The sequence below is a fragment of the Microchirus variegatus genome, assembly GCF_963457635.1.
Source record: "Microchirus variegatus genome assembly, chromosome: 11".
Lineage (NCBI taxonomy): Eukaryota > Metazoa > Chordata > Actinopteri > Pleuronectiformes > Soleidae > Microchirus > Microchirus variegatus.
In genome coordinates this window covers 28,885,322-28,900,842 of record NC_139812.1, presented here as the reverse complement: position 1 = coordinate 28,900,842, position 15,521 = coordinate 28,885,322, and the positions used below count along the sequence as shown (strand labels likewise).

Genomic DNA, 15,521 nt, shown 5'->3' with positions numbered 1-15,521 from the left:
GTATTTGTAAGATAAAGTGATTTTAGTGTCATTTAAGAGCCATTTTAATGAGTTTAAATCAAAATAATTAGACAATAAAAACATTAATGAACGTCAATGTTGTTAAATAATGTCTAACAATAATAATAAATGCTTATTATCTCTTGTATGTGTAATTATTGTTAATAAACATCTTATTCATGTTTATGACGCGTTTATAAATGTTTATGAGTTTCTAATAAAAGTCTATAAGTGGCTGAAAAGCAACAATAAATATGCTTATTATTATTTTATAGACAGTAACATGGACGTATTTGTGTTTATAAGGCAGAGTTTTCACTTTTTAAAAACTACTCTGACCCAAAATCACATCTAATTTTCAGCACTTTTAAATAAATCAGTTCCAGAAACTTGATTTTATAAATGTTATTTAAAACGATGCTGTAAAAGACCCAAAAACAACCTCCTGTGACCCATCTGTGGGCCCTGAGCCCGTCTTTGGGAACCTGTTAATGACAGTCAGTTAAAATAAAGTGTTTGTCCCTGATTGGACGAACGTTTTGTATAAAAACAAATGTCATTTATCATTTTTATCACTTTTTTTTCCTCTGGAGCAAAAGTCGACTCCTGTTTCTGTCGTTCTGTCACTGATGCTGGGATTTAAGAGGACAGGAAACAAAACACAAGAAATGTTTGACTTTGTCATGAAAATCCAAAACCACACACACACACACACACACACACACAGATCTGTTCACAGCTCAGCTTTCATCCACACCTCAAACATCTAAACCCTGATATAAACCCTCTGGTCTCAGTGACCTCCTCAGGACCTTCAAACGTCCACTGACGTCCATCACTGATAACAGCTCACAGAAAACACTTCAGCATGGACGTCGACCGCTTTAATAACTGAAGGCTTGAATTAAGCTGGAAACGCTTACACTGGAGACTCATTCCTGACAGCACCACACACACACAGACACACACACACACACACACAGACACACACACACACACACACACACACACACACACACACACACACACAGACACACACAGACACACACACACACACACACTCTCTTATCATGTCAGACTCTGTGCTGCTGCTAATAACCAAACACACAGACAAAAAAACTTGGTATGATCGACTCGTTTTTAACCGTTTATGCACTTTCTTTGACTTTTCTTTACCCTCCTAACCCTAACCCGAGCACTAACCCCAACCCGATCCCTAAGACGAGCACTAACGCGATCCCAAACACCAGCACTTACCCTAACACAAACTCTGAAACGAGCACAAACCCTAACACTAGCACTAACGCGATCCCTAACACCAGCACTAACCCTAACACAAATCCCAACACTAGCACTAGCACTAACCCTACCGTGATCCCTAAGACGAGCACTAACCCCAACACAATCCCTAACCCTTACCCTTACACCAGCACTAACCCTAACACAAACTCTAACACGAGCACTAACCCTACCCCGATCCCTAAGACGAGCACTAACCCTAACACGAACCATAACACGAGTACTAACCCTAACCCTAAAACGAGCACAAACCCTAACACTAACACTAACATGATCCCTAACACTAGCACTAACCCTAACACGAACCCCAACACTAGCACTAGCACTAACCCTACCGCGATCCCTAAGACGATCCCTAACACTACCACTAACCATAACACGAGTACTAACCCTAACCCTTACCCTAAAACGAGCACAAACCCTAACCCTAACACTAACATGATCCCTAACACTACCACTAACCATAACACGAGTACTAACCCTACCCCGATCCCTAAGACGATCGCTAACACTAGCACTAACCCTACCACGATCCCTAAGATGAGCACTAACCCTAACCCCTAAACTAGCACTAACCCTAACACGAGTACTAAACCTACCGCGATCCCTAACACAAGCACTAACCCTAAAACAAACCATAACACGAGCACTAACCCGATTCCTAATCTCAGCACTAATCCTTCACACCAGCCTTCCTAGAAAGAATAACCCTAAAGTGATAGCTGCAGTGATTTAAGTTGATGTTTTACGAGGTCCTGACACACACACACACACACACACACACACACACACACACACACACACACACACACACACACACACACTAAGTGTTGACTTAAAGGAGGAGGGAAAACATGGCCGCCAATGGGGACGCAAGGAAAACCAGACGTTCACCACTTCACAAAAGAATCACCTCATAAAATCTGCTTCAAGGCTCCGACGTCGTAACACAGTCTTTTTGACTTTTACAGCAGGAGAGAGAAGTTTGTAAACTTTCACTCACTCTCCCACACCAAAGCCCATGGAGAAAACCATAGATTTTAGCTCACACTGACACAGGAGCTGCTGGTCTGCTGCTGCCTCCTGTGGTCACTTTGTGTCACTTAAATAAATATAAGATTTTCAAAAGCCGAATTGACAAAATAAGACGTTTGAACTCCGTGATGGAGGCAGCAGTGGATCAACAACTCCTGTGAACTCCTGTGTGTATGTGATGTTAAAATCACTGGTTTACTCTATGGGCTTTGGTGTGGGAGAGTGAGTGGTTTACAAACTTCAGTTTCCTGTTCCTTGAGACTTAGTACTTCATAAAATCTACATTAAATTAAGTCTCTGACATCTTAAGAACATGTTCTCGTCTTTATCTCACTGTTAGACAGACTTTTCCTTGTGTAAACTAAAGTTTGTAAACCACTCACTCTCCCACACCAAAGCCCATAGAGTAAACCAGTGATTTTAACATCACAGAGACACAGGAGTTCACAGGAGTTGTTGATCCACTGCTGCCTCCATCACTAAGTTCAGACGTCTTGTTTTGTCACTTCGGCTTTTGAAAATCTTAATATATGTTTATGTAAGTGACACAAAGTGACCACACGAGGCAGCAGTTAGCTTCAGTCAAACGTCAGTTTCCTGTTGGAGAACGGCGTCTCAAAGTGACACGAAGCAGCAAAACATGTCGTAAAGACGTTATTACAGAGTGAAGCTGGAGAAGATTTTATAAGGTGAGCTTTTTGTTTCCTCGCCTGTTTCAGAACCTCATTAAAACCCTGAGCTCTGTCTGTCAGGTAAAGACTGAGCCTGGAGAACAGACACCAGAGCAGATTCACCTCATGAAAACAACTATATTACACCATCATAAAGAAAAACATGGTGTTTGTGAGATTTAGCACAGACTCGATCGACTCAACAGTGATGATGCACGTTCTTACCCGGTGGGTGTAGTCTCCACAAACGCCCTGCAGGGGGACACACAACAAACACATGTTCAGGCTCAGATCTGCAGCACAACAGACCATAATAAACACAAAAAGCACTGAAACAACATCTCACCTTCTCTCCTTTGGGTCCAGGTTCGCCCTAGAAATTTAAAAAACATGTTAGCGGTGACACATTTAGCCGCCAAAAAAAAAGTGGGATAATATTGCGTAATTTCAGAGACTTACTGACTGTCCTTTAAGACCACGGTGACCCTGAAACACATCAGCAGCACAGTCAGTGTTTTCATTCTCAGTTAAACCAGGATTTTCAGTCCGAATTAGCACAAGATAGAAAAACATGCTAGGTGCATTAGCTCACTCGCTAATGTGGCTAAAATCAGCCACTTTACAAAAGAATTACCCCATATAATCTATATCTAGTTAAAGGCGCCATATGTAAGAATGTGGCCAAAAACGGTTACTACATTCAAATTCTAAATACAGAGGTCTTTTAGGTTTGGTTTTCTGTCGTAACTGACAACCCTTGGTTGCTTGGCAGCTGAGACTCTGCTGACTGCAATGATAGGTAGACGGCGGTAGGTGGCGCCACATGACAAAACATGATTTGCAGTCTGCAAAATATTTTTTTTAATGCAAATATTTAGTCTGTACTGTTGTTGTTGGTGAGTTCAGTTTGTTATATGAACATTATTCCTGAGTCTCTGTGACATATTAGGAGGATTTTATCATTTATTACATAATGCACCTTTAAGTACGGTGGCCCTGAGGTGCAAAACACAAACACAAATCGCAAATCACAAATCACAAAACAAAAACACAAACACAAACACAAACACAAACACAAACACAAACACAAACACAAACACAAACAAATCAAAAAACACAACACAACACAAAACAAAAACGCAAAACACAACAAAAAACACAAACGCAAACCCTGAGTGAGCTAGAGTGAGTTAATGTTTTTGTGCTTTTGTGTTTGCGTTTGTGTTTTTGATTTGCGTACGTGTTTTGCACTTCAGGGCCACCGTACTTAATTCATCGTTACAGTCTTAACCAACAGGAAACTAAAGTTGTTTAAAAACTGCCGACTCACTCATTCTCCCACACCAAAGTCCATTGAGAAAAACAGCATTTTTTAGCTAACGTGGACACAGGAGCTTCAGGTCTACTGCTGTTTTGATTGCTGAGTTTGTGTCACTTTGGTCAATTTAAACAAAATCATTTAAAAGCCGAATTCGCAAAATAATACATTTGAAGTGACTCAACGAGGCAACTGTGGATCAACAACTGCTGTGAACTCCTGTGTGTATGTGATGTTAAAATCACTGATTTACTCTATGGACTTTGGTGTGGGAGAGTGAGTGGTTTACAAAGTGACACAAATGTCACGTTTCCTGTCATAAAAGGCTGTCTAACAGTGAGATAAAGCATCAAATAAACTTTTTAATAAGTGGATAAATTCAGTGTTAATACAAGTACACTTTAAACTGCATCAATATTCCATTAAATGAAGTGTTAAAGGTAAATAAACACTCACCAAGTCTCCCTTCGCTCCATTCTGTCCCTGTACAAACACAAACAGATCAAATATCCACACAAATCAACTGCAGCGACTGATTGATTGAAGCTAATTTAATGGAAAAAGAGTCCATTTCAGGTTCAACCCCCGCGCTGCCAAACCATAACCGTAATGACACTAATAGAGATTTCATTGCAATAATAACCATCATCACTCAGACAGAACACTCAGTGATTCACTCACAGGTTTGCCATCCAGCCCGATCGGACCCTGCCATGAAAGAAGAGAGGGGGGTGTTTTTAGTGGAGAGCAGAGATTAACTGTAGTGAGAAGTAAAGAAAAACCCTGTCAGACTTACAGGAAATCCTGGAAAACCTCTGGTTCCAGGTTGTCCCTGAAGAGAAGCAGAAAAACAATCAGTGAGTTTGTTCTAAAGTCTGAACGTCTGACGTAAGAATGAGCCTGAGGCGACTGAGTGAAAGAAGACATATACATATACATATATATATACACGTATATATACAGATATACATACAAACATACATATGTGTATGTATATGTACATATATTTGTATATACATACATATATGTATATATATACAAATATATGTATATGTACATATATTTGTATATACATACATATATGTATATATATACAAATATATGTACATATACATACACATATGTGTATATATATATACATATATACATACATATATATATACATATATATACACATACATATATACATACATATACATACATGTATACATGCATATACATACATACATATACATACATACATACATGTATATATACATATACATAAATATATATACATACATATACACATATACATACATATACATACGTATATAAATATATATATATATATATAACCAACAGCAATGTGAAACAGGCTCTGACTGGTTTATATCTTCAGGCACAAAATGGCGGCTTCTCTAAAGCACAGGCTGTTTCCAAAACAACGCGGAGATCTTGGCAGGAAGTGGCACCGTTTACATCCACAGACGTAATATGGTCTCTACAGTGTCTGTTTTCATGAAAGGTGAAGATGGTGGTAAGATGTTGTGAAACATCTCATCAGGGACAGTCCATGGTTCAATTCCGGTATAGGCAAAGGGCAGCGGTACCCTTGAGCAAGGCACCCCCCCCCCTTGTTGTTTGTTGGTGTTGTTTTTGGCCTTAAAAACATAATTCACTGACCAAATGGAGTGAAAAGCTCCTGAATAAAGGCTTTAAAGTTAAGTGTTTAAGTTTTGACTCGTGAGAATTCACACGTCAGATCAGACTGACATGGACACACAACGTGAGCTGGAGCCAAAACTTGGAATGAGGTGCTGACAACGAGCTGGAACGGAGTCAAACCGTCCATCAACCTGACTTCATCCAGTTTAACGTCGTAAAATCCACGTCTGCTTAAGTCTACGACGTCTTTAAGAACACGTTCACGTCTTTATCTCCATGTCAGACAGACTTTAACAACAGGAAACTGAAGTTTGTAAACCACTCACTCTCCCACACCAAAGTCCATAGAGTAAACCAGTGATTTTAACATCACAGAGACACAGGAGTTCACAGGAGTTGTTGATCCACTGCTGCCTCCATCACTAACTTACAATGACTGATTCTGTAAAATTTATATTTATTTCAGTGACACAAAGTGACCACACGAGGCAGCAGAGGACCAGCAGCTCCTGTGTCCCTGTGAGCTAAAATCACTGATTTTCTCTATGGACTTTGGTGCGAGTGCTTTACAAATGTAAGTTTCCTGGAGGAGACGTCCGTCTTACAGACATATTCTAAAGTTTATCTTAGACTTCATCTGATTTATCCGAATCCGAACTCGGCGGACTAATTGTGTGCTCGTTATAAAACATGGCGTCCACGCCTGAGCAGCCATTTCCCCTCTCATTCTTCTCATTCTTCTTCTTCTCTATTGAATCTCCGTCCTTCTTCCTGCTCAGAAACTCTTTCTAAGCTCCTGACCACTGCTGACCGGTCCTTTAAGTTCAAGATGAGGCTCCTACTGTGCACAACTTCCTCCACGGCCTGTTCTTCATTAGAAATGCCTATTACCGTGCAGCAGGAAGCACACACACACACACACACACACGCACACACACACACACACACACACGCACACACACACACACACACAGATCCTAATAGCCATCAGTTAGAAAAGCAGATGTGTGCTCCCTCCACTTAAGCCGACTAGACTCTGTTAAAGACTTATTATGTGACTTCTGCAGTGATGTCGTCCTGCAGCTCAGTCTGAGACAGAGAAACCTTGAAGACCTGGAGCCTGGATAACAAACATGAACCCACTTTGGACCAGGATGAGGTTTCTCACTCTGCTTCCTGATAAAAACAAGCCAGAGACTAATGATCCAATTTGAGGCTAAATTGCAGCTCCAGCCCCCGTGAACCCTCTCTCTCTCTCTCTCTCTCTCTCTCTCTCTCTCTCTCTCTCTCTCTCTCTCTCTCTCTTTCTGCACAAAAACCCATTATTCTCCGTCATTCTGTGGTGAATTCAGCCTCAAACTCCAACGAAGTCCTGAGTCTGGAGAGAACAATGGTCTCAGATCAGGTCTGATGTGTTCAGCAGAGCTGAGGTTTATGAGGTGTTGGGAGACAGTAGAGACTGTGGAGACAGTAGAGACTGTGGAGACAGTGGAGACAGTGGAGACAGTGGAGACAGTAGAGACTGTGGAGACAGTAAAGACTGTGGAGACTGTGGAGACAGTAGAGACTGTGGAGACAGTAGAGACTGTGGAGATAGTGGAGACAGTAAAGACTGTGGAGACAGTGGAGACAGTAGAGACAGTGGAGACAGACAGTGGAGACAGTAAAGACAGTAGAGACAGTAAAGACTGTGGAGACAGTAGAGACTGTGGAGACAGTAGAGACTGTGGAGACTGTGGAGACAGTAAAGACTGTGGAGACAGTAGAGACTGTGGAGACTGTGGAGACAGTAAAGACTGTGGAGACAGTAGAGACTGTGGAGACTGTGGAGACAGTAAAGACTGTGGAGACAGTAGAGACTGTGGAGACAGTAGAGACAGTAGAGACTGTGGAGACAGTGGAGACAGTGGAGACTGTGGAGACAGTGGAGACAGTAAAGACAGTGGAGACAGTAGAGACAGTAGAGACTGTGGAGACAGTAGAGACAGTAGAGACTGTGGAGACAGTGGAGACTGTGGAGACAGTGGAGACAGTAGAGACAGTAGAGACTGTGGAGACAGTGGAGACAGTGGAGACAGTAGAGACTGTGGAGACAGTGGAGACTGTAGAGACAGTGGAGACAGTAGAGACTGTGGAGACTGTGGAGACTGTGGAGACAGTGGAGACAGTAGAGACAGTGGAGACAGTGGAGACAGTGGAGACAGTAGAGACAGTGGAGACAGTAAAGACTGTGGAGACTGTGGAGACAGTAAAGACTGTGGAGACAGTAGAGACTGTGGAGACAGTAGAGACAGTAGAGACTGTGGAGACAGTGGAGACTGTGGAGACAGTAGAGACTGTGGAGACAGTGGAGACAGTGGAGACAGTAGAGACTGTGGAGACAGTGGAGACAGTAGAGACTGTGGAGACAGTGGAGACAGTAGAGACTGTGGAGACAGTAGAGACAGTAGAGACTGTGGAGACAGTGGAGACTGTGGAGACAGTGGAGACTGTGGAGACAGTAGAGACAGTGGAGACAGTAAAGACTGTGGAGACTGTGGAGACAGTAAAGACTGTGGAGACAGTAGAGACTGTGGAGACAGTAGAGACAGTAGAGACTGTGGAGACAGTGGAGACTGTGGAGACAGTAGAGACTGTGGAGACAGTGGAGACAGTGGAGACAGTAGAGACTGTGGAGACAGTGGAGACAGTAGAGACTGTGGAGACAGTGGAGACAGTAGAGACTGTGGAGACAGTGGAGACAGTAGAGACTGTGGAGACAGTAGAGACAGTAGAGACTGTGGAGACAGTGGAGACTGTGGAGACAGTAGAGACTGTGGAGACAGTGGAGACAGTGGAGACAGTAGAGACTGTGGAGACAGTGGAGACAGTAGAGACTGTGGAGACAGTGGAGACAGTGGAGACAGTAGAGACTGTGGAGACAGTGGAGACTGTAGAGACAGTGGAGACAGTAGAGACTGTGGAGACTGTGGAGACTGTGGAGACAGTAAAGACTGTGGAGACAGTGGAGACAGTAGAGACAGTGGAGACAGTGGAGACAGTGGAGACAGTAGAGACAGTAAAGACTGTGGAGACTGTGGAGACAGTAAAGACTGTGGAGACAGTGGAGACAGTGGAGACAGTGGAGACAGTAGAGACAGTGGAGACAGTGGAGACAGTAGAGACTGTGGAGACAGTGGAGACAGTGGAGACAGTAGAGACTGTGGAGACAGTGGAGACAGTAAAGACTGTGGAGACAGTGGAGACAGAGACAGTGGAGACAGTGGAGACAGTAGAGACTGTGGAGACAGTGGAGACAGTAGAGACTGTGGAGACAGTGGAGACAGTAAAGACTGTGGAGACAGTGGAGACAGAGACAGTGGAGACAGTAGAGACTGTGGAGACAGTGGAGACAGTAAAGACTGTGGAGACAGTGGAGACAGAGACAGTGGAGACAGTAGAGACAGTAGAGACACTTACAGGAGGTCCTCGTGGTCCGATGATGGACAGACCTGGTTCTCCTGGAGCTCCCTGTCGACAAACAAACACAAACACAAAGACTTTCTCTTTATTTTCCTCCAGAGACTCAGAGACATAAAGAAGCAGCAGAGAGGAAATCACTGCACACACACACACAACAGTCCAACAACAACAGGGCCGCACACTCTGGGGGGGGGGGGGGACACCCAGAATTTCCTTTAATTCAGTCCTGTTCAATATCAGACAGTGTTTCTGTGCGTTTTTGTGTTTTTCTGTCCATTTCTTTGTGTTTTTGTGCGTTTTTCTGTGTTTTTCTGTCCATTTCCATGTGTTTTTGTGCATTTGTGTGTGTTTTGTGGACTGGATTGTGTTTACAAAAAGCAGCCACCAGGAAATCATCTCGTTTGTGTCTTCCTCTCACTGCGTGCTCATCCTCCAGGCTGCAGGATCCAGATCCAGTTTCCAGGCTAATACTGTTATTATTGTTATTATTATTATTATTATTATTATTGTTATGATGATGATGATCAGAGGGGAAACCAGAGAACCTGGAGAACTCCACACACAGAACGGTCCTAGGCGGTGGGAATTAAACCCGGCACCTTCTCGCTGTGAGGCGACAGTGTTCACCGCTACGACCCCAGAACGCTGCTGAATTCAAACCCTGATCGTAAAAAAACGTTACAGGAGAACTTTCACCCTCTGCTTCAACATGAACAGAGAGCTGCGTGACAGCGCCCCCCACAGGCCTGGAGCACTTCTGTGACTGACTAATGCAGGTGTTTTGTGGTCTTACAGCGTCATAAGGGTTAAAAACCTCGGTTCTGCTTCATGCGTGAGCAGATAATGTGTTTTCAAACCCAAACGTCTGAGCGGATTTTCCCCGACGAGACGAGAGTTCGTTACAGCGACGCGAATAAAAGCGATCGCTCTCGATGCTTTACGACGTTTCTGCCGACGCCGGCAGATTTACGACCGCTAAGTGGGAGACGGAGACGACGTCAAACCCTCGACTCACATGAAGTTTTCACCTTCAGGCCAAACATCAATCTCTCTCCAGCTCAGATTTACAGAAACTTCAGCGTGACAGAGCGTGAGGTTTAAGCAGCAGCAGAAACAGAATCAGCAGCAGAAACAGCAGCAGAAACAGCAGCAGCAGCATCAGAGTGATTTAGTCCATAAAACGACCGCCCGTGAGACCTAAATGAGACGCTGCTGTGACAAAGTGTTGAGATTGTGTTTCAGCGCGGTTTTTAAAGGCTGCAGGTAACTGAACCAGGGTGGGAAACCTGTTCAAAAACACAGACTCAACGTCCCCGATATAAATCACCCAATAACACACCAACGCCCTGTGGGGGGCGCCGTTTAACGCCAAACCGCAATTAAAAAATGAGTCACTTTAAACCGCAGATTTACGGCTAAATTAGGCTAGATTTAATGCTCCAAAGCATTAGACGCCTGCTGTGAGGCTGCAGTACCACTGACGGAAGAAAGGGGGCGACAGAGAGCAGGACTGCAGCTAAACCAGCTTCTTTACGATAAGACTTTTGCGATCCAGAGACGTTCGTGAACTTTCCTTCTTACGTACAGAGCTGCATGCTTTAGGTTTGTCGGACAGGAAGTTAGCGATAGTTAGCGATACTAAAATGTGACGTCAACAGACTGCCGGCCTCTGATTGGTCAGAGAGCTTCGTCACTGAAGAGTCGTGAAGGCGACACAAGAATTAAAGACAACAACTTTAGGTTAAAGTTAAAAATCCTTTAAAAACGTGCGTTCATCTCCAAAATGTAGCTAAAATGTCCATATTTAACTCCGCCCACTTTGAGGAGGAGCTACAGACGAGTCACCAGGTTTTCTCCGTCAACATTCGACAAAATAATTATTAATAAAGTTTGTTAGCGACAGACGGACGTAGACTTCACTGAGCCGTCACTCCAAAACTCAGGAGCCAATCAGCAGGCAGCTTCCTCAGGCCCCGCCCCCACATTCAGTCACAATCACAAAGAGTTGTGTATTTTCAAACACATTAAAAAGAATGTTTTTGAAGGATTAAATCCACATCTGTGTCATTTTGTTCAGTTTTTGTTGTTTGAAAATACCGACACAGAGTTTTCTCCTCAGTAGAACTAAATAAATAATAATAATAATAATAATATTAAGAGTCACATGCTCCTAAACTTAAACTTACCTTATCTCCTGCTCGTCCTTTCAAACCCTGGATGAGTCACAGCAGACAGAGTCATGCACACAGAGAGAGAGAGAGAGGGATTAGGATTAGAGTCATGAAGAGAGTTCAGGACATGCAGCATCTGTGAGGGGGGGTGATGATGATGATGATGATGATGATGATGAAGAGTTCACGCCACAAAAGACTGTTTCACTCTCTACGTCAGAGTCGTGAAAAATCACACGTCCGCTCACTCTCCCACACCAAAGCCCATAGAGTAAACCAGTGATTTTAGGTTATGAGTTGATGTAAAGTACAGGAGTTGTTGATCCACTGCTGCTTTCATCCCAAAGTTCAAATGTCAAATTTTTGTGACTTCGGCTTTTAAAATTTTTATTTATATTTATTTAAGTGACACAGTGACCACACGAGGCAGCAGTGGACCAGCAGCTCCTGTGTCCACCGTGAGCTAAAAACGACAATTTTCTCTATGGGCTTTGGTGTGGGAGAGTGAGTGACTTTGGTGTGGGAGAGTGAGTGACTTTGGTGTGGGAGAGTGAGTGGTTCACAAACTTCAGTTTCTTTTTTACTTGAGCCTTTCATACTTAAGAAAATCTAAATTAAACCAAGTCTACAGTATCATAAGAACACGTTCACATCTTTATTTCATTGTTAGACAGACTTTTGCAACGGGAAACTGAAGTTTGTAAACCACTCACTCTCCCACACCAAAGTCACTCACTCTCCCACACCAAAGTCCATAGAGTAAACCAGTGATTTTAACATCACAGAGACACAGGAGTTCACAGGAGTTGTTGATCCACTGCTGCCTCCATCACTGACTTACAATGAGTGTTCTGTAAAATTCTGCTTTTAAAAAACTTCATTAAGATTAACCTCAGTGACACAAAGTGACCACACGAGGCAGCATTAGACCAGCAGCTCCTGTGTCCCTGTGAGCTAAAATCACTGATTTTCTCTATGAGGTTTGGTGTGAGTTCTTTTGAGTGAAGAAAAACAGATTTTAGCCTCAAAACAAAAGACTTTCTTCATAAAATCCACGTCAGTTTAAGTCTACGACATCTGAAGAACACGTTCACGTCTTTATCTTCACTGTTAGACAGACTTTAACAACAGGAAACTGAAGTTTGTAAACCACTCACTCTCCCTGCACCAAAGCCCATAGAGAAAATCAGTGATTTTAGCTCACAGGGACACAGGAGCTGCTGGTCTACTGCTGCCTCGTGTGGTCACTTTGTGTTACTTAGCTTAATCTGAAATGTCTTATTTTAGTGAATTCGGCTTTTAAAATATTTAGTTTAGACTTAACTCAATGACACAAAGTGACCACAGGAGGCAGCAGAGGACCAGCAGCTCCTGTGTCCCTGTGAGCTAAAAACGCTGGTTTTCTCTATGAGGTTTGTTGTGAGAGAGTTTTAAACTTTCTATTTTTCAGTGATTAAATGACGTCTAATAGCAGAATAAAGCATGTATATATATATGAAACATTTGCGGTGAGCGCGGATTTCTTTGTAGATCGTTATCAAGTCGACGCTGAATATTTTCTGCTGCTTGTAATTTGTGCGCGGCCGCACGGCGAAGGTGGTTTTGTGGCCGTTTTTTGGAATTCAAACACAGGATACGTGTTGCTCTTGGCGCTGAGATACCGTGAGGCTCGTGTTTCGTCGAGGTGTGAGGCCTGAGAGTTACAGAGAACACAGAGTTACAGACACTGCAGCAGTGTTTTAGAGCTGAGGCCTGAAACTGTTTACAATACGACAAAATTCAAAAAAGAAAGAGAAAAAAAAGGCCAATTGTGCGGTAAACCCGTAAATTACAGAGCGCAGTGACGACGACGGGGGGATGAAAATACCAAAGTGAAAGAGATTGTGTGATAAGTTATTGAGCTGCAGGAGAAGCAGCAGGGATTCTAACCGTTGTTGTCTCAGACGACACAGCTGCAGCTGCTGATGACAGAGTGTGGTTATTTGTGACGGCTAATGCTGTAATTAGTCATTATTTTTACTCGCTGACATCACCGTGTAATTACTGGTCTGCAAATTAAAAGACTTTTTGCTCTTTTAGATTTTCAATTTATTCCCGTGCACATAAACACACACACACACACACACACACACACACACGGCGCTGGTGAGGAGGAGGAAACGTGTGCTGCAGAGAAAACAGGACTGGAAACGTGGAAGTTGTTAGATCACAGCGATGTGAAACTCATCGTACGACGTTTATATCTACGTTAAAAGACTCACGTCGATCTAATCTGCTCGTCCTTCAGTCTGAGACGTCTTAAAACCGTGTTTGATGTTTTATCTCGATGTTAAAAGACCATTTTCTGACTGGAAATTGAAGTTTGTGTTGCTTTGTAAAACCACTCACTCTCCCTGCACCAAAGCCCATAGAGAAAATCAACAATTTTACGTTAGGAGTTCGATGTGAATCACAGGAGATTCACTGCTGCTTCATCACTGAGTTTAAATGTCTGATTTTGTGAGTTCGGCTTTAGAAATCCTTGGTTCAGGTTAAGTTAAGTGACACAAAGTGACCACACGAGGCAGCAGTAGACCAGCAGCTCCTGTGTCCCTGTAAGCTAAAATCACTGGTTTTCTCTATGGGCTTTGGTGTGGGAGAGTGAGTGGTTTACAAACTTCAAGTTTCCTGTTGTTAAAGTCTGTCTAACAGTGAAGATAAAGACGTGATCACGGTCTTAAGACGTCGTAGATTAAAGTGACTTAGATTTTATTAGCTTTTCCAACAGGAAACTGACGTTTGTAAACCACTCACTCTCCCACACCAAAGCTTTGTGTCACTGAGGTCAATCTGAGGGAAGTTTTTCAAAAGCCGAATTTAACAAAATCAGTCATTGTAACTCAGTGATGAAGCAGCAGTGGATCAACAACTCCTGTGATTCACATCAAACTCCTAACGTAAAATCGTTGATTTTCTCTATGGGCTTTGGTGTGGGAGAGTGAGTGGTTTACAAACGTCAGTTTACACAAGGAAAAGTCTGTCAAACAGTGTAATAAAGACGTGAACATGTTCTTAAAGACGTCGTAGAGTTAAGTCAACATGGATTTTAGTGGATGACTCGTTGGTGAAGTGGCTAAAACCTGTGTTTCCTTGTGTCCGTGTTAGCATACATGCTAGAACCTCACCAGACTGTCTGCAGTAATAACTGTGTGGTCCAGCAGAGGGCGCTGTGAGCACATCATAGGCTTAGAGCTCTTATAAATGCCCTCTTGTCTCATCAGAACAATAAAACGTCTTCTAACGTCCTGAAGTCGTCCTGGACGTTTTCCCCTCGCTGATTTTTTTTATTTCGTCACATTAACGTAAACGCGGCGACATTATTATAAATATACGTCAAAGACAAAACTACGTTCACTCACCGTTCGGCCAGGAATCCCCATAATGCCTTTGTCTCCCTATGACCAGTGAAGTTCAGAAGAAACATGGAACGTTAGGAACGTGAGGGGAACATGAAGAGAACGTTAGTCCAGAACATTAGGGGAACATGAAGAGAACGTGAGTGAAGAACATTAGGAGAACATGAAGAGAACGTTAGTTCAGAACATTAGGAGAACGTGAAGAGAACGTGAGTGAAGAACGTGAAGAAGGTGAGTGAACTCTTAAAGGGATACCGCACCATTTAGACTCAGGAGCTCCTTGTTTTCACAATGTAAAGAAAACTGAGTTTAATTAAAAATTCAAATGAAATAAGTCTCACTAATGTGGTTATATTTATATAAATATATATGTATATATACGTGTATACACATATGTGTACATCCATACATGTGTATACACATATATAAACATATATGTATATACACATATATAAACATATATGTATATCCACTACATATATATACGTATATATGTATACATATACGTATATATACATATATA

At 42.6% G+C, this 15,521-nt stretch overlaps 1 protein-coding gene across 12 annotated transcripts in view; it reads right to left on the bottom strand.

The window, feature by feature from the left end:
- The window catches only part of col13a1 (collagen, type XIII, alpha 1), a 66,133-nt gene that overhangs the window by 43,967 nt on the left and 6,645 nt on the right, over nucleotides 1-15,521 (bottom strand). For 11 of the 12 annotated variants that reach the window (XM_083897305.1, XM_083897306.1, XM_083897298.1 and 8 more), the window contains exons 2-10: nucleotides 15,002-15,037; nucleotides 11,619-11,645; nucleotides 9,430-9,480; nucleotides 5,120-5,155; nucleotides 5,005-5,031; nucleotides 4,780-4,806; nucleotides 3,465-3,491; nucleotides 3,352-3,378; nucleotides 3,231-3,257 (exon numbers count right to left, since the gene is read on the bottom strand). In XM_083897305.1, coding sequence (XP_083753431.1) covers nucleotides 3,231-3,257; nucleotides 3,352-3,378; nucleotides 3,465-3,491; nucleotides 4,780-4,806; nucleotides 5,005-5,031; nucleotides 5,120-5,155; nucleotides 9,430-9,480; nucleotides 11,619-11,645; nucleotides 15,002-15,022 — 270 coding nt within the window. In that variant the 5' untranslated portion in view covers nucleotides 15,023-15,037. The remainder of the gene's footprint in view (nucleotides 1-3,230; nucleotides 3,258-3,351; nucleotides 3,379-3,464; nucleotides 3,492-4,779; nucleotides 4,807-5,004; nucleotides 5,032-5,119; nucleotides 5,156-9,429; nucleotides 9,481-11,618; nucleotides 11,646-15,001; nucleotides 15,038-15,521) is intronic. The other variant, XM_083897303.1, reaches the window with a different exon arrangement.